This window comes from Rhamphochromis sp. 'chilingali' (genome assembly GCF_963969265.1).
Source record: "Rhamphochromis sp. 'chilingali' genome assembly, chromosome: 19".
NCBI lineage: Eukaryota > Metazoa > Chordata > Actinopteri > Cichliformes > Cichlidae > Rhamphochromis > Rhamphochromis sp. 'chilingali'.
This window is the reverse complement of record NC_137946.1, coordinates 12,538,238-12,558,567: the sequence shown is the minus strand read 5'-3', so window position 1 is coordinate 12,558,567 and position 20,330 is coordinate 12,538,238. Positions and strand designations below refer to the sequence as shown.

The 20,330-nt window shown below is 40.8% G+C and overlaps 3 protein-coding genes across 3 annotated transcripts in view; 2 read left to right on the top strand and 1 right to left on the bottom strand.

Annotated features, from left to right (window-relative positions):
• The window catches only part of LOC308386962 (lysophosphatidic acid receptor 6), a 222,117-nt gene that overhangs the window by 45,684 nt on the left and 156,103 nt on the right, over window positions 1-20,330 (top strand). The gene's annotated exons all lie outside the window — the stretch shown is intronic.
• gltpd2b (glycolipid transfer protein domain containing 2b) lies at window positions 1,583-5,183 on the top strand. Its single transcript, XM_080867289.1, has 4 exons — window positions 1,583-1,790; window positions 3,269-3,327; window positions 3,483-3,655; window positions 3,771-5,183. Exons 1-4 carry the CDS (start codon window positions 1,721-1,723, stop codon window positions 4,384-4,386), a joined length of 918 nt encoding a protein of 305 aa, XP_080723415.1. The 5' UTR covers window positions 1,583-1,720; the 3' UTR covers window positions 4,387-5,183.
• Window positions 5,696-16,493, bottom strand: atp1b2b (ATPase Na+/K+ transporting subunit beta 2b). The gene is made up of 7 exons (XM_080867290.1): window positions 15,969-16,493; window positions 11,582-11,710; window positions 11,382-11,489; window positions 11,024-11,229; window positions 10,758-10,817; window positions 9,792-9,887; window positions 5,696-9,632 (listed from the first exon to the last, which is right to left on the bottom strand). Exons 1-7 carry the CDS (start codon window positions 16,057-16,059, stop codon window positions 9,465-9,467), a joined length of 858 nt encoding a protein of 285 aa, XP_080723416.1. The 5' UTR covers window positions 16,060-16,493; the 3' UTR covers window positions 5,696-9,464.

Here is a 20,330-nt window from a genome sequence, read left to right as displayed (position 1 = left end):
CAAGCTGTTTTTTTTTTTTCATTTAATACCATATAATATCATATTGGATCCATCTCACACCTGGACACCACCGCGCCATAACAGAGATTACAAAAAAAATAATTAAAAAAAGGGGCAAATAGACTGAAAAGACTTTTTATCCCAGAGCTGCATAATGCAGCAATTTCCACATGAATGTGCTCTGTGTGATAAAGTGTTTCGCAATCTGGGAGATTGAAGAAAGGTTGCTTTTGTCTGTTTTTAAAACAATCTGTTATATAGTTTGATATAGTTTATGGTTTTTGCATACTTTTTTATGACTGCTGTGAGTGATCTTTGCACTGTTGAGACTGCACTTAATTTTATTGTACACCCAACATGCTACAGTGACAATAAAGGTATTCTCTGTTTTCTGTTCTGTGTGGTATCAAATGGTTTCTGAATGTGTCCCAAGGTTTCCCAGGGATTTAGCCTCCCCTTCTCAGTTGCTGCCTATCTTGGACAAGATCAGCCATTGGTTGCGGAGAATAAAAGCTCTGTGACCAGCCCCCGCCCCAAACTGGGAATGAATGCCCCTGCTTTCACTTTTTCCCCGCTCATCCGCAGAAGAAATACCATTGTTGAGTCCCTCTTTAGGAGCACAGACGGCCAGGCTTGAGTGTGGCGTTCAATGTCTGTACCTCCTCGTGTGATAGCAGGACCAACCTCTGAGCTTCCAACAATTATCATTATCAGAGGCAATAAGGATGAGAACACCTTTTATGAGTCACATCAGTCCGCAATGTTTTACTAATATGGCTCAGACGTCACTTTTTTAAACAAAAAGTTTGATAATTTGCATGTAGTAGTTCAAAATAATATTTGTATGAATTAGGTTTTGTGCAAAATATGATGACAGGAAAGAGGAAATAGCTTCTTTAATAAAAACAAAAGATTCACTTCCCTTTTGAGTCACATCTTTCTACAAATAGAGTTTCATGTGTGGAAATCTTTGTTCCTTTTGGCATCTCGACCAGTGCAAGTTTGGATTATTATTTATTAACATGTCTGTCTGTGTAGCCACCAAAATTAAATACAAACCCTTGGTCATCGTGACTTTAACACACTGCCTAATGATTGATATACTGTCATGGAGTGTATGAATTAGTGATAGAGAGAGCGAAAGGAGAGAAGAGGGAGGAGGGAAAGTGGTGGTCATGGGAGGAGAGGCAAGGGAGCAAGTGTTTCCTCAAGCTGACCAGGAATATAGTGCACATACAGCGGGAGGTTACAGGAGGACACCCTGTGTTGGCTCTGCTTTATCAGCTACTGGCCACACTCAGCTGATCTCTGGACCCTGGGGTTGAGCAACGCGAGAGACAGGCAGCTCTGAAATCACAAAGGCAGCACGGGAAGCCACACAGATTTTAAACAAAGTCGCAGAAAAAGCTGGATAGAAACCGCAACCTCGGGCTTGAGGAGGTGACGAGGGAAAAGGGCAGTTTCAAAATAGAGCAAGAATAGAGTTAAAGATTAATAGGGGCCATAGTGGTGGACAGGAGGTTTTGTTTGAGGTTCTGGGGAGGAGTATGAAGGATTGGAGAGGAGGGTGGGGGGGTCAGAGGCAGTGGTCTGGGAGAAAGTAATTTCAGTGACAGCCAGTGCCAGGGGACCAGAACTCATGTGAAACAGAGGAATTAAAAGATAAAGGAAAGAAAAAGGGACAAGAGGCAGACTGGACGGCCCCACACTGGACTTCAGTATGGGTGTAAAGAGCAAGGCTGCTGCAGCTATCCTTATCCTACTGCTGTTCCTTGGCTCGCTGTGGCTACGTGAGTTTCTCTCTGTGTGGGTGCGAGCGTGTGTCTTTGATTCTCATGCTGTACTACTTAGTCTAAACAATCAGTGTGTTGTTTGTTCCGGATCAACAATGTCACATGATACCAAGCAGCCTTGATGTACAAAATACATTTAATATTACACATTTATTTATGGTAATGAAATAGTTACCCTTATTTTTCAAATAAGCTACTTCACAAATAATCTTTTACTGGTAAAGATTCTTGAAGGGTTATGTAAGTAACCCTCCAAGAATAATCTGTAAGCCTTAAAAATGTCACTGCGTTTTGCCTCATTAAAAAGAAGTAAAAGTGATTCATTGTCAAAGGAAATCAGTAAGTGGCTCCACTGTGACCTTTTAAAGGGCTAAGGAGCCACTTACTGATCTTTCTAAAAAATGTTCAAACTCAGTCCATGTGATCTGTCTTTGTCTAGTTTGTATTTATAATTCAGAATATTGGCCCCGGTTTTTAGTTGAAAGCATGAAATGTCACTTCTGCGTTTTTATAGTCAGGATGGAGACCATTTACAATAATTCATAGTCGAGTTATTTCTGCTGTTGCAGGTAAATCTGTGCTGTGTTTAATCTGAACTCATTTGCTTGTTTGCTAGTTTTCAGTATTTTGACCAGAAGCTCGATAACCTGAATGTTTATGGGTCAGTTTGGAGGATGAACCTGTGAATGTTTCTGCTGCTGATTCTGTGATTTGCAGTAACCTCACAGCTCCCTTAAAAAACACCAAACACTCCGCAGCACTCTGCATGCTCAACACAGCTGTTGCCACTGTCACTGGCAACAATGTGTCTGTAAGGGTCTTGTTGTAAATAAACTGAACAGTGCCAAACTTTCATTAGCAACTTGCACATCAGTTAAGATGATAGGCAGGTAGATAAGTTGGTCTTTACATACAGAGATATACAATATGACGTAATACAGGATACAAGGACACCTTCTTACAATCATTTCCATGAGATAACAAAACTGTTAGATAACGGTACTTCATGAATGTTACATTTCAGCCAGCTATAATCAAAATATCAATAACAATAGAAAATATTTTAAACAGTGACAGCGTGAGAAGGATTGTTTAATGAACCTACATAATACCACTACCTGCACCAGCAGCTCCTCTTACAGCTGCGAAGTGGGTTTCAGCTCATTGGTTTATCCTTTTAGTTCACTCTCACAACTTTGCTTCTTCTTCTTTCTTTTTTTTTAAAAGAAAGCACTGAAAGCTCGACCATATTGTAGTAGCTCACCATGAAACTGCAGACAAACACTAGCTGAAAATAGCATGAGCCATTAAGAGACAGTTATTTAGTTCACGGGTTTGTCGACACGCAAAGATAAACCAAGCTAAAGCTGTGTGACTATCTGAAAGATTAAATGATAACAATATCAATATTGCTCTGTGAACCAAAACTAACTGTAACCCTTGGTCTTTTTTCTCTTTTCAATGGTCCACTTCAGAGGGGGGGTTGGATTACCACTGGGATTCTTGTGTAAAAGGTTATAATCAGTTAAATAAGGTAAGAGTACCTCCTGAATCTGATATTAGATTGCTTGCAGACTATGAAGTGGATTTCTTTGTTTTTTTTTTAAATAAATGTCGTGCTTTCTTTCTTCCTTTGTCCCCTGCCGATTGCACCCACATTCATGCACTGCCCATCCCCCCCACCATTAGCTTCACCAGCTGTCCAACAGCAGTGTGGGCGATGGAGCTGAGAGCCAGCTTGAGCTGTGCCCCGGTCAGACCTTCCAGGTGTCACTTCTGCTCTCCCACCTGCTGGATGCCCCAACTCACAACTCTGATGTGCTGCTGCAGCCATATCTGTCCAGCTGGGACGAGCTTGTCAAGTAGGATTTTCAGATAAAGATTTGTTTACGGCCATCAGGAAGAAAAGTTATTTGTTGTTTGCTGATTATCTGAAATCTGTAAGCTGCTTTATCCTGTTCTGTGTTACTCTTCTAGGTTCATGGACTCTCTGGGGCCAATGGTGGGACTGATATCTAAAGAGATAGAAAGTAAGACTTCTATAATTCGCCAGCTGGCCCTGACGGCAGACGGGAACCCTGAAGCAGAGGTAGGCCCGGATCTACATTCCATAAACTCTGTAAACTCACAGGGTGGTGGGACAAAGAATAAGGCGTCGGTGCACACCAGTGCTTATCACTCTGTGCGCTCTATGATCTTGGTGGAGCTGAATCAAGGCCTGGTGAGTTTCCACCACCAGACAGACTCTGGATGCCGGACTCTACTGCGCCTGCATCGCGCTCTGCTTTGGCTGAAGCTCTTCCTGGAGAAGCTGGCTGAGACACCAGTGGAGGGACGGCTCAGGAGTCCCTCTGACCTGTGTCGTGAGGCCTACAAGAGCACCCTCGCTCAACACCATACATGGTACGTCCGCAAGGCCGCCGAGCTGGCCTTCATTGCCCTGCCAGAGCGGGGTTTCTTTTTCAGGCTGGTGTGCGTGCAGAACCAGGAGGAGATGAGCAAAGTGCTGCACAGGGTGTCTCGGGCCATCGGAGAGGTTTATGACCGGACACAGAAAGCTCTGGAGGAACATGGCATGCTGGACTTGCCATAAAAAATGAGATAATCAGACTGGACACAGGGGCACTGCTGCTGTTTTACCCGTCTTTGGGTTGTGCTTCTGCTCTGTATCCTTGGCGTCATATATTGGATTTAGATACAAATAAGATGCAAGCTTTTCTACGATGCAAGAATTGACTTGTTTTTCACCCAGAACTCCGCTTTTTTTTTTTTCTTCTACGGACCAAAGTGCTGAGTCAACAATCAACATGTGACATTCAGCTTTACTTTGATGTTTCTCATCAGATTTTATGGGGTACTATCTCAAACTTTGTTGCTGATGATTATGGTTTAGACTGTGCATTATTTACAAAAGTATAATTGATTTTTTTAAATAGCGCATGTGTAACTAAAATTGACAATTGGTAATTGCTATATTAAAAAGAACTGCTCTTTTACAGTGTTATTCCTCTGGTAAATTACCTCGTAACTATCGTGTTGGTCTGAAATCTCCACGCGACCAAATGGATTAGAAAGTTACTGCTTCACAGTGATGCTGTGTGTAGAGTATGGCTTTGTTATTTTTACATCTATGTCATTTTTTTGTATCATGTTAATGATTAATTTAAAAAAAAAAAGAGAAGACAATCCATTTGATTATTTCTACTCATCGTGTGATCCAGCAATGGAAAAACATTTAACTGGCAATAAAATGTTCTTTATGTTGTGCACCAACCAACCAGCAGAGGTTCCAGTGCCCTGCTAGAAGTCACATCACAGTGAATATAATCTGGTCTATGTGGCACTCTTACCTATACACACTCTGCACTTTTTGTCTGAATCCAAATGCAAAGGCTTTTCCTGTCCGAATAAGTTTGGTATTACTGTTATAATATCAAAGAATATTCCGTATTATATTACAGAGTACACGTGTAACAGAGAGAATAGCATGTGTATGACTCATCTGCACTGCTGGTGTTGATTAGACTGTTTTAAACCCAGCAGTACCTCCAACGCTGGCTCCATTTTTATGAAACGCTTTCTTTCTGAGTGGGCAACGGTGGAGAAAATGGGGTTAAAGTCACGGAGTGCAGAGGAGACAGGAGCTGGGTAAAGGTCAGGAAGCGGAAGTACACTTCACCTTTAATCCTGTCAACCACTTGGTGGCAGACTATTTAAAGCAACTGCCACAGGGGGGGGGAAAGTACAACTTATAAAGCATCCACATTTTTCTCCTGTCTACAGTCAAAGTGACCTGTGACATGGATGGCATAATCATTTTGTGAAAATCAAGTTTATTTTGTATATAATCATCATATATTATATATACCATATATTACTGTTTTAAACAGTAATATATGGTTACCTGTGAGGATTATGGAGAATGAGATTATATTAGTTTCATTAGTTACATTCATCCGAAAACTACTTTTAACACTAGCTGGCTTGTTTTATTGTCAACTGTGAAAGTGATGCTATATTTAACTACACGTTGGTCACTGCTATTCCACCTAGTTTCTAGAACATGCCTGATCATGAGTAATACATCAATCCCTCCGCCCATGAAACTGGCAAAGAGTAGCAGAAAGATGACTGAGAAGCAGGCACGAAAGGAAGTTTGAGTTCCCTTAAATAACATTTATTCATTTCTCTATCTTGGTTTGCAGTAAACATGAGCAAAAATATACATACAGTTAGAGCAGAAAACAAAGATCCAGAATATTTATCATCTGTTAGGGAGAGAGTGTTTGAACAAATTCACTGAATTTCCTTCTTGTTGGCTTATAATACCAGTCTTAAGCAGTAATACAGTTTAACATTAAGGGGCAATGAGATTGTTTTTTACTTATTCATGTAGTTATCTCTACTTAAAAGCCAACAGTTGGCTTTCTCCAACCTTTGCAGTGGATAAAGTGTTGTCAGAACTCTGACAGAAAGCTTTGATTATAGGTTTGTTTTAAAACAGTAAAACAAACTCAAATGACAAAAACATTCAAAGAAAAAAAAAAAAAACTCAAATCCATATCTATTCAAGTTTCCTTGAATACTATTCTGAAAATCTATCTAGTACGTCCTATCACATGATATATTCCAGGCTAATGCATTCTCTCATCTTTACAACAAAATACTCTTTTATAAACAAAACAATTCTTTTTTTTTAATGGTTCCATCATCATAATAACACACACTGGCATATATGCAGTCTTTCCCTTTTGTTCCTTACTGTTTCTGATGCACGTCGCTCTGATTGTGTTACAACCTTTCCTGTAAATATTCATATAGCCACACAAGAAATAAATATATTGCTTTTCAAAGACATTTCCAAATTATCACTGGAAAAAAAGCAGATAAATGGAGATAACAGGAAATAACATTCTGTGACACTGGGGGAGCAACACTGTCTGTCCACCAGGAGGCACTGTTATGTCGTGGTGAACCATGTTCCTTTGTGCGTATTATTATTATATAAGAGGAGGCCTTTTTATTATCACAGGGTATTTAGCCCTCCAGTTGGATCCTACAGTATCTCTGCATGGGATCCTTACTCAGATCTACTGCTGAGGATGTGTCAGACAAGTGGAAATTCAATTTTAACTGTCATGTAGATCTTTGGTTGAAGAAATCATCTTCACATGCGTGAGTGAAACAAGAGTGTCCGATTAGCCAGTGAAGCGGAACACTTTTATTTGTTGTGATGTGATTCAAACTAAACAAAGTGTAATGTGAATGTGGTGAGCAAAATGAGAAATGAATAAACCTTGAACCGGCCGCCTGACACGAGGAGGAGGAGCAACAGAGCGGGGTAAAGAAGTTCAGCGTGCCTGCTCTGGATTAGCTGACCAGATTAAGAGATTACATTGAAATTAAGTAAGTGTTGCAGCGGTGCAAGAGGAGAAATGCATGCAAACTGGGTGGCGGACTCATGAAAAATTACTGTTAGAGCTGATCATCCATTATAAATGACCTTTCAAATATAGATCAGATAATCACCTTGGATCTAATGGGCTTGCCTTCATTCTCTGTCAGATGATGCAGTCTTATTTAAACCACTGCAAAATATTTGCAGGCATACAGAGAAACACACAGCCTTCCAAAACAAATTAATAATCAGCCAGACCTTAATGTGAGCGAACAGATGCTCGTGTTCTATATTTGCTGCAGTGACATGGCAGGATCACAGTCTAACTGATCTAACAGTTTTGGAGCTGTGCAGAGGTAACGTGCCTGAGTTTAAAAGTGTGACTCCACAGATTTCTCAAGCCAATAATTTAAGGGATGCTTAGTAAACAGCTCAAGCACTAAACTCAGGAACATGTCTGACTTTTTTAGAGGCTGAAACTGATTGTCTTGTTATCAGTATGGGTTTTCCTTCAGTATGATTCATACAATACCGGGGAACACAACAACATCGAACCAAATTAACAAAAAAATATCTTTCTTCTGTGGTCAATGGAGTAAATCTTCATGTTGTTTTTAATTTGCTACAGCCCTACAAATCAAAACTGAACTAACATTCAAAATAATAAAGTAATGACTGTCTTTTAAAATAAGAGGTAAAGTGTACATTTTCGTATCTCAGATGCATCCTTTAGGTGACGAAAATGAGAATGAATGAGAAAAAAGAAAACTACCCAAAAAAACAAAACACAAAAAACAAACAACTTCCTTCAAAACTGGAAATGCATTAATAAACTCAAGTCAGCTTCACAAAAAAAGAAAAGAATAAAAGCGCACTTTCTGTGCAAAACAATACCATTTTTTTTTTACAATGGCATCTATTTCTGATACAAGTGAAATAGATGCAATACACTCAATAATACAGCTCCTCTAAACATCGATTGAATATTAATATTAAAAACTGAAACGCAAGAAATTCTAGGTTTGACTTTGGGAATAAAATGCGATATTGAATTTTGTCTGTGTGTGTTTGTGTGCTCGTGCAGAACAGAGGTCGATTTTGTCATTTTCACATGATATTCAGGTATCTTATTGGACTGCAGTCCAGGATCCACAAAGCTAGAGTTCAGTTTACCCCGTAACCGACTGAGAATTCAGGTGTTATATGACCCCCCCCATATATAAATATATATATATCATCTGTTTCACAAGCTACTCATTCACAATGAGAGTGAATATCAAATGATCCAAAATGATTACTATTTAATAGAAGTCATCTGATGAATGGATACGGGCATTCATAATGCATGCCACTTAATGAATATTGCACATTGCATGCAACTTCCCGACCTACAGTATGAACTAAAACACACGATCTCCTGCACTCTTTACTCCTCTTTACCTGTAATGTGTACCTCATGTTCTTCTTTTTTTGGGGGCAGGGGGTCATCTTACTGTATCACTTTTTTTTTTTAAAAACACAGGTTTAAAGATTACGGTGTGGTCCCTCCTGGTGGTCAGTCGCTGAACTTATTACAGATGTAAGCAGCCGAGAGGTGGGACACAGGAGCCTCCTGCCTTTGTAGCATACTAAGACAATACGCACATGCAAATGGCATCATCTCTGCATCAATCCTGTTTGTTGGAATATTCTTTTAAAGTGCAACAAAATAGACGCACTGATGTAAGATTACTATTATTATGCTGTATAAATACTGTAGATATACACGCTCGGTATTGTAATTTGTGGATCTTCATATCTAGAGGGATACTCTATGAGGAGGCAGCGGGTTGGCGGGGGGTGGGGAGCAGCAGTACAGTGGTAAAGTTGCTGATCCTTGCAAACTCTGCAAACACACGTCCACGTCCTTTATAGCCCCCTAGTTTGTCATGCAGTATAAATAGACATCACCTCAAACTAACTGATGGAAAATAACCTGTGTGTGAATGCTCACAGAAATAATGACAGGATTAGCACCCTTTTGGTTCTCACCTCGTCTCGCCACGTGACCTGACAAAGAATTTCCCACAAAAATCTGTGGAGAGGTGTGGGGTGGAGGGTGGGGGTGAGGTTGGAAAGGGTTTGGGGTGTAAACAAATCCTAAAAAGGGTGTGAATACTGTGATTTTTGTTTTCTGTGCATGTGCAGTGTTGCTGAGAATGAAGACAGTATGTTTTGGGGGATGAGGCTGGTGGGGGTGGGGGTTAGGGTGGGGTTGGAGGAGGGGGGTAAACCTAGTTTTTACTGTTGATCCTCAGCTTGAAAGACACTCGCCCAGCAAACTTGTCCCTTTCACCTCCAACGGGAATGTTTTCGGCGTTGATCTTGCACTCAATGTTCACATCTTCATTGTGAGTAATGTTGAGGAACTTGACTGCAACCAAGGGCTGAGAGTAGTTCACCTGCAAAAACAGTCAACAAAGACGTCGTAAACCTGCGGACCCAGTAGGTTTAACTCTGTGGTCTGTGTGCGCAATTGTAAACAAACACACATTAATTATTAACAGTTACTGCTATCGTGTTTACAGCACATTATATTTTAATTTAAACCACATTCTTACCTGCGCTTTCTTGCCGTAGTAAGGGAAGTACATAGGGTTGATTGTGCCATTTGGAGGAAAGTAAATCAACTCTCCAATTTTATCAGCGTCATCTTTCTGAGGGGGTGAAACGGCTTCATCAGTTATATAGCTATAATCTCCACTTTATAAGGTGGAGGTGAGCTTTATTTGTCTACTTTTCTCTAAATTTCTTTCTCCTACATATCTACCATCTAGTTCTAAAATGCAAATACAAAACAACAATGTGATCGACTGCTACAGATATATCATATAGAAATATTATCTAAACCAGGGGAGTCAAACTCTGAGAAAGGTAACGCAGCGTCAAATTTTATAGTGACTAAGATAACCTGTTAAGTAGAATCCTATGTAAATAACATTTTTTAAAGCCAATTTCAACAATATTTTTTTCTACATTCAGCAACTTTGTTATTACAAACACGCGCATCATAAATCGTACAAATTACTAAACTACTTTATGTCAGTGTGATATAGCAGACTAAGTCATATGAAGACAGATATGTCTCAAGATATAATCCTAAATATAGTAAAAAGTGCAAAAATACTAATCATACTCTCACAATTTTTACACACTTTGTAAAACCACCCAGTGGGTGAAACTGGGCCCTTTGGCAGACCTCTTCTTGTCCAAAGGCTTTTTGTTTGACACCTCTGATCTAAACTGTACCAAACATGGGTCCTGGACTTTTTCTTACCCATTGATCTTTGCCAACTCTGTATTTCTGCGAGTGAACAAATTAATGGAACACAATGGAGAAAAGAAAAGGGCAGCGATAAAAACAACTGGCTTGACTGACAAGACAGCCTGAAAAGAAATTCATGATAGCTAAGAAAGGAAGATGGAGGTAAACGACAGGTGGAATACTGCAGATGACGTGAGGCACAATAGCTATGAATAAAACTGTTGTGTCAAGCCTCTGATTGTGAAAGACAAAAAGGGATTACCTTTGCAGCACAGGTGACATACGGAGCCTGGTTATCCTTTCCTGGCAGCAAACCAATCACCTGATGAGAAAATAAAGAAAACCGTTTTTTGTTCATTTTTAGGCGATATAACATAAGTGAATGATGATAAATGCAAAAACCAATCAGTTTAATTATGATAGTGACTTTTTTCTTTTTATCATTTCCAACCAGTTTGGTTGTCTCAGTCACTCCATGTCTCCTAGCAACACCAGTCCCTTTCACTCCCCTCTCTTTTCCTTTCATACCCGATTCAGCTTGATGATGATGCATGGCTGGCCTTCTCGGTATCCATAGTAACGGTCATCGATTCCAGAGCAGCTCTGGAGGACTGTGCGGTTGAACTGACAGGATCGTTTCGGGTTGTTCTTCACCTCACCGCTGTCCTCCTGGATGAAGTACTTGTCTGGGGCGCACTCGTGATTTTTCTGGGCTTGGAGGGAATCATTGTAGGCTGCAGGGAAAATAGGAGAGTGTGTGTGGGGTGAAATTGTCTTTATAATCAACTAAGATCCCAGTACAAGACGATCTCCTGTCAGCTAACTATAAAGAGATTATCTGTGTATGTCATAACATTCTGTCTTAGAGGGCAAGAGCCAAACTTACGTTGAAGGAATTTGTCCAATGTCTGGGCATACAGGTCCCAGCTCTCAGTGTCCTCTTTAGTATAGACTATTTCAAAGGTGTCATCTGCCCGAGGTCTAATCACCAAGCCTGAGAGTGACAAGAGAGACAGCAGGGAGTACATGACACAGTGCACAGACCATGATCTGTGTTCATGCAGCTTGTATCTATAGTTTCTGCACCTGGTGTGGAGAGCCTGTCTTGCCAGGTTGGTCTGTGTTCGTCCAGGGTCTGCAGCATGACATACATGGTGAGAGCAAACATGCCAGCGAGGCAGGTGTAGAAAATTAAATAGAAGAGAAAAATAAGGCCTGCAGACAATGAGAAAATAGAGCCATATTAATATAAGCAATAGTAACAAAAATGGAATATTAAAATATTACAAAACAGCATCTTCCCCAACTGGAAAAATGTGTAAAAACTATTTCTTCATCATCAGATTTGGTCAGTTGATGTTGTAGAAAGATAATCTGATCATATGCCCCAAAATTGATATCACTGAGACATTTTCATCTATAAATGGCTACATATAAGATAATATAATTTGTGTTTATGTGTTTATTGCATGGAAAATGTATGTTTGATACACTGTGCAAAAAACCCCAATAACCTTTAATCCTTTTTTTTTTTGCTATGATTACATTATTTAGTCTGCTGTACACCACAGCACATCTATGAATTATGCATAAAGTCCATTAGACTAACATCTGCAAGTCAGCAAAGTCCATTTCATTATAATTGCAGCACACAAACCCTTAATGAGAACAAATAATCTCACATCTGAATTGATGAGTAGTTCATGTCTATTACGTCACTCTCTAACCAAACATGTCTACGGGATTTCAGTTAATCCTCGTTAAATTGCTTCACTGCATCTGCAACATCTGCCTCTGTTTCTCTCTCACTCACATGAAAGAAATCATCCTTTAGATGCAATGCTTAAAATATCATCGTTTAAAGTTAAAATAACTGGAGGCAACACATTTTCACTGTAATGCAACTAATGCAAGTGGTCTGAGAGAGAACTAGAGTCTCCCCAGGGCTCTATTTTAAGGCTTTAGATCATCTAGACCACAATAGGAGATGGTGTCCAATCATGGGTCTTTTAAAAAGAATAACAGGGAAGCACTATAGGGTAGCATAAAAAGCACAAAGTGCATGTAGGATATAAGAAGCGGTGGTGCAATGTGTGAAGCAGAAGACATCCACCAGGGCGAGCAGGGTTTGAATCATATGTGAAGCCATAACTCAATACTGACTCATTTTAGCACACATGCCAGTGGCTGTACAGTGGAAGGTGCTTAGTACAGATCAGGCAGAGCTTTTCCTTCCATGTTTCTGCCCACTGCAGGTTTTTATGTTATTTTATCAACATAAACTCAAAACACAAGCTGCACATTAATCCTTAAATTCTTTGTGTTTTTGCATGGACTGAAAAATAAGTATGACACAAACTGAACCTAACCACGCAGGAGTTCGTGGCTGACGACCAACTTCATTATATGTCCTGTCCACAGAAAGGAAGGAAGAATGACAGAAGGCAACACCAGGAGAGAGAAAATAAGGATGCCCTGGAGACTGAGCCACAGAGTCAGGGGACTAGGTTTATTAATAACTGTGTACGAGCAAATTGATAATGATAATTACATTTGATATAAAGAAGAGTTTGTTTTTAATGCTTTACTTTGTCATTGTTGTGACGAAAATACTGAGATTTCAGATGGAGATCCTAACTTGGCATCTTTTCATTGTTATTTTGTGAGATCAACAAATTCATAAACCATTTCTGAGGCGATCTTTCTAACTTGGAACCATCAGATACATTTGAAGCAGCTGTTTGCTTCCTATCCACATACAGAACATGTATGTGACGCATCCCACATTTCAAGCATCGACACCTGAGGCCATTGTTGGGAGGCAGCTGAGTGCCTTGACCCTGCACCTCTGCTGGATGGCCCCCAGCGTGGCGCTCACTCCCTCAGTCAGCAGGCTCAGCATCGCATTTGTCTCCCTGCGCTGCCAGACTGGCAAAATGTCAAGGGGAGATGGAGGGGGGGTGGCAATCGCAGAGGGGTATCTTGATGATTTACAGCTTGTGTGCACAGCTTGTGTGTGCATTTTTTGCCTGACTGTACCTGAAGTTTTAGAATCTAATAAAAACGAATCCCTTAGTGGGATGACAATGAGCATCCCATCTACACCACAGAAAAGACACAAGCTCAGTTATTAATTATACACAGACCATGAACTATGCTGGAGGCAACGCAGCAAGAGAGACGCTACGATCCAACAAAAGTGGCAAAGTGTTTGTCTCTGTCGTCAAGGGGGTGGGGGGATTTTTGTGCTAACCACAAATATGACACCACCCAGGGGGAGAATGAATGTGCGCACATCCAGACGGGATCAAGCGTGCAGGCAAGGTGGCTTCCCCCCCTGGCAAACAGGGTGTTGGGTTTACAGCCTGCCCTCTCAGTCATGCTGATGATGGACAGTGAGGCGTCTCTGTTTCGCACTGGTTTTGTATGCAGACGGTGATTGAAAGAAAAGAACAAAAGGACAGGCTCGGATGGTCCACTACCCTGTTCTTTCTTCGGTAATAATGGCAGGAGGTGTCCCTTTTTTCTCTCACAATTAATTGGGAGGACATGCTGTTTAATCGCTTTGCAACTTGCTGATCAAACGCACCTCTGAAATAAAAATGAAAAGGTCTGGCGAGAGCGTGGATAGCTCTGAGCTGTGGCTCTTTCACCGGCAAACACTGCTAATTATCTCGTACACAATGTTAAAGTAACAAAGAGCACCGTGATTCTGGTCACCATGAGGCCCTTTGAGGTTCTTTTCCTGTGTTGCAGTGTGGACTTTGTTTCTGGAAGTGGGAGGTCCAGAACACTTCATTAGTCAAGCTAGTTGTCTGACCATGTTTCACTGTGTCAGCTTGTGGCATGTGTAACAACAAACCTGCAGCACTGCTCTCCTTTATCAAGGTTATTTCCATATCATTACAGCTCTTTACAGAAAGCAGAACACAAAAGGAAGTGTTTTGCGTCTCATCCTCAAAGAAGTCTTTGATCTAATGCTTTGAACGTGCATTGTGCTGCAGAAACACATTAATGCCTTAAAGAGACTGGAAACCTGCATTTAAACCCCTCTTCAGTGCAAGCCGTAAGAAACTGTATCACGAGTAGATTAGGCCGTGTTGCCAGCACATTGGAAGTAATGGTACAGTATGTACAGCATTAGAAGAATGAGAAAGTGCTACTCTGAAAAGCCATGTTTAGCAGACCTACATGTAGTCTCTAACTCCAGAAATAGCCTAATTACTAAGTCTCAGAGAGCGCAGCTTAAAAAGGCCAACAGACCTTAAAGCACCTGGGGCACATTGGACTGGATTAAGTTGTACACTGTGGGAGGATTCCAGTTAAGGAAGCTACAGTCCATGAGTCCCAGCCCCACACTGAAAGAATAATATATGTGCACTGATGAAAAATAATCAGAAAATTCAAACTCAAAGTAAAGACTACGTTTAACACAGTTTCAGCCTCGAGTGCTAAACTCAAGTCTCTGAGCTCAGATCTTCAGTGAAAATGTGAAAATGAATCCAAGTTCCTAAAAATGTTTTACTTTGCCAGAGCACGCTGAATTTGATACCTTCCTCTCCAGCCAATGAACTCATTAGATTAGGATTAAATCCCTTACTGATTTACACACACTGGGAGGGGTCGAGTTGGAGGTGATACAAATAGCATTTAGCCCTCGGCTTTACCCAGATTAAACATGCTCCAATGTCATTAGAACAGAGCCATATGCGCCCTGTCATCTCATGAATCTTTGAACTAGTTGCAGGGTCTTTGTATAGCAGAAAATGTGTCAGTATATGGCAACACTACGGTGTTAAAAAGAGGATTTGACCTGATCGTCGCTCAGCATCTCAGGGGAAAAGCCTGGAAATAAATGACATCATGTTGCACACACACTTGATGAAGCCACGGGCATGCAAACAAATCTCTGTACAACTTCAGTAAGCCGCTTTCCTAGAAAAAGTCTTCTCTGCAGCAGAATGAAAGTCATAGTTATAACTAAATCACTCTTCAGAAGAGAAGAATCGATTACATGCACTTTACAAGAAAGTGGAGCCTTTTTATTTTCAGCAATGCTGCTGTAATCAGGTTTATCCAAATGTAAAATAAAACCAAATGCCTCATCCCTTATGCTGGGCGCAATGCGCAGGGAAAGCATTGTAGAAAAAATACATTAAATTAATAAAGTAGACAGGAGTTGGGGTGGGGTGGGTGGGTGGGGTGGGGGGGTTCGGCTGGCTTCCACAGGAGCGGTGCCGCAGTCAGATTTCAGCACCAACCTGTAGTGGACAGCGACATCCATCTCATCGCCTGAAGGAAATTACCGCCTAACTTCAAGCAGGGTCGAAATTCATGTCATGGTTACACACGCTCATTTCTCTCTTACAGCATCTTAGCGAACCTTTAGGGGGGGGGAAACCACTGTGCCAGAGACCTGTTATAGAGCCGGGGGACCCTGTTTGCTGCATTGCCGTAGCTGGACAGCACTTACCCCAGCTGCTCGCCGTTCTGCCCAGAAACTCCCTCGTCCTCGGGTTCCATAGAAACTCCTTCCAATCGCTTTTTTCTCCATCCTTTGCCATTTTCTAACGAACTGCTCCAAAGCTCAACTAAAAGCGGCCTGATGACACTGAGCGCCGGGCTGAAGCACTTTGCCCTGACAGCAGAGAACAAGAGGGATGGAGAGAGAAGGAGAGAGAGAGCCCTGCCGTATCACTGCTCCTACAGGAAGAAGACCGGCATTAAAGAAGTCGACTTAAACACTCAACGAGCCCGCATGAAAATAAATAAAGTAAAAGCACTGCTGTAGCCTAGATTATATGAAGGACTGGTAGGCCAACAGAAGAGGTAGCAGTTTCACACTCAGAACAGACCTAGTGACTGCCCTCCCCCCCAGCTCTTGTCTGCATGCCGCAGAGTTTTGATGAGTGGTGCAGAAATGTAGTGATACTGCGGTAAAGCACTCCCTCCGCCTCCCTCTACAAGCGCCACACCGCTCTCCACACATACATCCTAACACGCACGCACCGGCGCAGGCCTTAACCCTCCTCCCGCATGCCGCGATCCACAGCAGCTCCCGCCTACTCCACCCGCCTGACCAATCACCTGCTCGGGATCCTCACTCCTGATGCACGAGAGACAAGCCTCAGAGCAAATCGCTTGGTGGCTTAGAGCATCCCTTTATTGGCTAAGTGGTTCTTGACGTCACGTATCCAAAGAAAAATCAACAGAATAATTTTAATAATCCCTCATGGACCGTAAAGTGTCTCTGTTGGTGAATTCACTGTCCGCTTGAGGTGACTAATTTATGTCCCATTCAGGCTTTTATTTATTTTTGAATCAAGTTATGTCAGGAAAGCCTTGGAGAATTTTTTTTTTCCTTTTAAAAACAGCAGTAAATGAGAATGAGGCTTTTTGAAAGGATAACATAGAAATTACATTAAACCCTATATATACATTATTAACATCGTTTACACATCAAAAATATACAGTCACCCACTTTCAGTTCTAAATATTTCCGTATAACTTATTAGAATCTGGAGCTTACGAGGTTCTTAAATTAGCCAAATAGAACCACAGATTGAACAACATACATATTACGCATTGTCTTTAATTATTTAACAAAAATTAAGCAATATTGCAGAAGTATTGCATTTAAAACTAAGCAAAATTCACAATTCTATGGTTTATTATAAACACCTTTAGCAGCAATAACTTGAATTAACTGTTTTCTGTATGATTTTTATCAGTTATTTACATTCATGTGGACACCTTTGGACTGCTGTTCTTTACATTGCTTCAGTTCATTGAGGTTTGTGCGCTCTCTTAAAGTACCACCACAGCATTTTAGTCATCCTGATGTCTAGATTTGGGCCATTGCAACACTTTGGTTCTTTTCGTTTGCTTTAGATTCATTGCCGTGATTAGGACCATTGTCTTGTTATGAGATCCAGTTTGGGCCAACCTTTAGCTGTCAGATAGATGACCTCACATTTGACTCTAGAATACTTTGTTATAAAGATGAGTTGAGTCAACTCGACAACTGCAAGGTGCCCAGGTCCTGTAGCTGCCCAAATCATTACTTGTTCAGTGCCATGCTTGACAGTTGGTATGAGGTGTTTGTGCTGATTTGCTGTGTTTAGTTTTGCTAAGCACAGTGAAGTGCAACCCTATATGTCCACTTTGGAATGATGTCCTTGTCATGGTCCTGGGCCATGTGGGCCCAGTATTCTTAGTTTTCATGTATTTTTGTATTTTGTTCTTTATTTAGGCCATGCTTCCTGGGTTGATCTGTTACGTTGTTCCTTATGTGTTTTCCCTTCGTGACTCTTACCCCCTGTGTGCCCCTCTGTGTATTTATGAGCCCTCGTCTCTCTTTGTGTTTTATTCTATGTTTTCCCCAGCCCGTTATGTCTGCGTTCTCCCCGTGCTCTCTCTCCTCCTGTTTGAACCTCTGTGTACTTCCTGTTTTACTTTGCCCATCTCCCATCAGTGTTACGTTCACTCCTGCCGTGTCTTGTTATGATTATCAGTGTCACCTGTGTTCCCCGTGTGCATCCACTTCCCCTGATCATCCCTCATGTGTATTTAGTCTCTGTGTTTCATACAGTCTGTGTCGCGTCGTCTGTGTTATCTCCCCTACCCCTTGTCATAGTTTCCCAGCCTTAACTAGTCCTAGTTTGTACTTTGTTTAGCCATAGTTTTCCCAGTCTATGTTCAGGTTTTCCCTCAGTTGCTTTGCTGCCTTGTTCCTTAAGTTTTCGGCCCTAAATAAAGGCTCGCCTTCTGTTAAGTCCGGTTTTGTGTCCTCACCTCTGTTTGCTCTTGGGTCCTCCACTCACTCCACACGGTCTGCCCTGGCGGTCCGTGACAGTCCTCTGTCAAAGGACACAGAGCCTCTGTCATTCCAGAGGCCCTGTGGTTTAATGCTCCAAACTACCAAAACCTCTGCTTTTACAGAGGAGCTCACACTTGATCATGATCAGTTAATGAAGTGCATCCGATTAGCAGCAGCTGGCTGCTACTTATCTTCATAATCAGTATGAAAACAGTAAGGGAGTACTTAGTTTTTCACATACTCCCTTTGGATTGACATTTTAGCTTAATTTTGTTAAAAATGAAATAATAACACTGTGCAGTGTGGACACACTCAGTATGTCCACACTTTTTACATACTTGTAGAACTTTGTAAGGACCAGATGATTATTTAAATGTCCTGATACACCTTAGAACTGAAAGAGGGTGTGCTTTCATTTTCACATAGCTGAGGTTAAAATGTGAAATCCCTGTTAAATCCAAATGATAAAGGACACGTCAAGGGTTACTGAGTCAAATGGCTATTACGTGTATGCGTTATCTTAAAGAGCTGACTGGATTATCACATGCACGAAGACACAACAGAATGTGGCGTGAAAACATGAAAACAACATGTGTTTGTTGTGTAAAGTTCATTATATAAAATTTATTTTCAATGACAATATCAATGCAAATATAGCACTACAGTGATTTCCAAGGTACACCGTATCTTACCATATCAATATAGTATGGCACTCATATAATGGCCACTGTTTTTAGAAGACACACAAAACCAACAGCTTCTGTAAACTATTCTGGAAATGATACCGAGGGTTCCATATCAGTCCGTGAAAAGGAATCATAGTAAGGTGATTACTTGGTATCAGCAATCAAAATTGGGCACAATAGTAAGAATCATTGGAGCATTTCAGTGTAAGGAATCTCTGCATGCATTGCACTTGCCCATTTCCGTCAACCTGGCCTGTGTTTGCTTGAAAATGGACTCTGATCCTCAAACGCGAGCAGGTGGAGCTAAAAACAAAAAAGGCCAAGTAGTGACTCTCAAACACTTAGATAGGTCTTCTTTTCACTGGGTGTACTGTACTGTACAGTTTGGTGCTTACTATCATTAAAAACGACAACAACCAAGAGACATTCAAGCGCCTTAATACTATTACAGACGGGCTCACTCTTTAACGTACGAACTTCATTTCACGTGGCTTTCAGAAAGGAAAAACAAAAGAAAGAAAGAAAACCAAAATAATAAATAAAAATAAACCCAAAACAAATATCTCACAATAAGCACTATATTAATAATGTTTCTCATGGTAACACTGTATAGTTGAGTGAACAACACCAGTAGTTCAAGATAGCAGCAAGTATTCAAAAATGTCAAGACAACGGGCTGTGGAAATCTGTACACAAATAAAAATGGATGTAGAAAAAGGGCATAAATAAATCAATAACACAGCTTAAAGGGAGTCTTGCATAAATTGAAATAAACAACTGTTGGGCTGTGCCTTTCTTTAGAGGGCTTACTGTTTATTAGTAGAACTATAAGTAATGCATGGACTGGCTGCAGCAGATAAAGTACTTAATTCTTTTAGAAAAAACAAGTGAACAAAGTTATGTTTATACAATATATGCTACATAATATGTATTGATTACAAGTATGAAAATGGAAATAATTGCTACATTTTCAATAGAGTTGTACATATCTATTTACAGTACATTAGGGTTTAACCTGTCCTAAGCGTATACAATGTTTTGTGCAGATTGTTCCAGCATTCTGTTTGAGGTGATCAATACTCACAGTCTTATCAGTTGCACCATATTGCACAGTCTGTGTTGATGGGTGTTGAGTGCCTGTTTTTCGGTGTGGTGGAACAATCACTAATGTGCAACTGTGGATAAGCATGAGCGATGAAATTTTTTTTGTACCATTGATCTGTATCTATATTTGGCTGGACTGCACAGCATGTGCCATCTGTCACCTATTTATTTATTAATTTTTTCCTAATGAGGACCCCCCCCCCCCCCCCCCCCCAACAACATATTC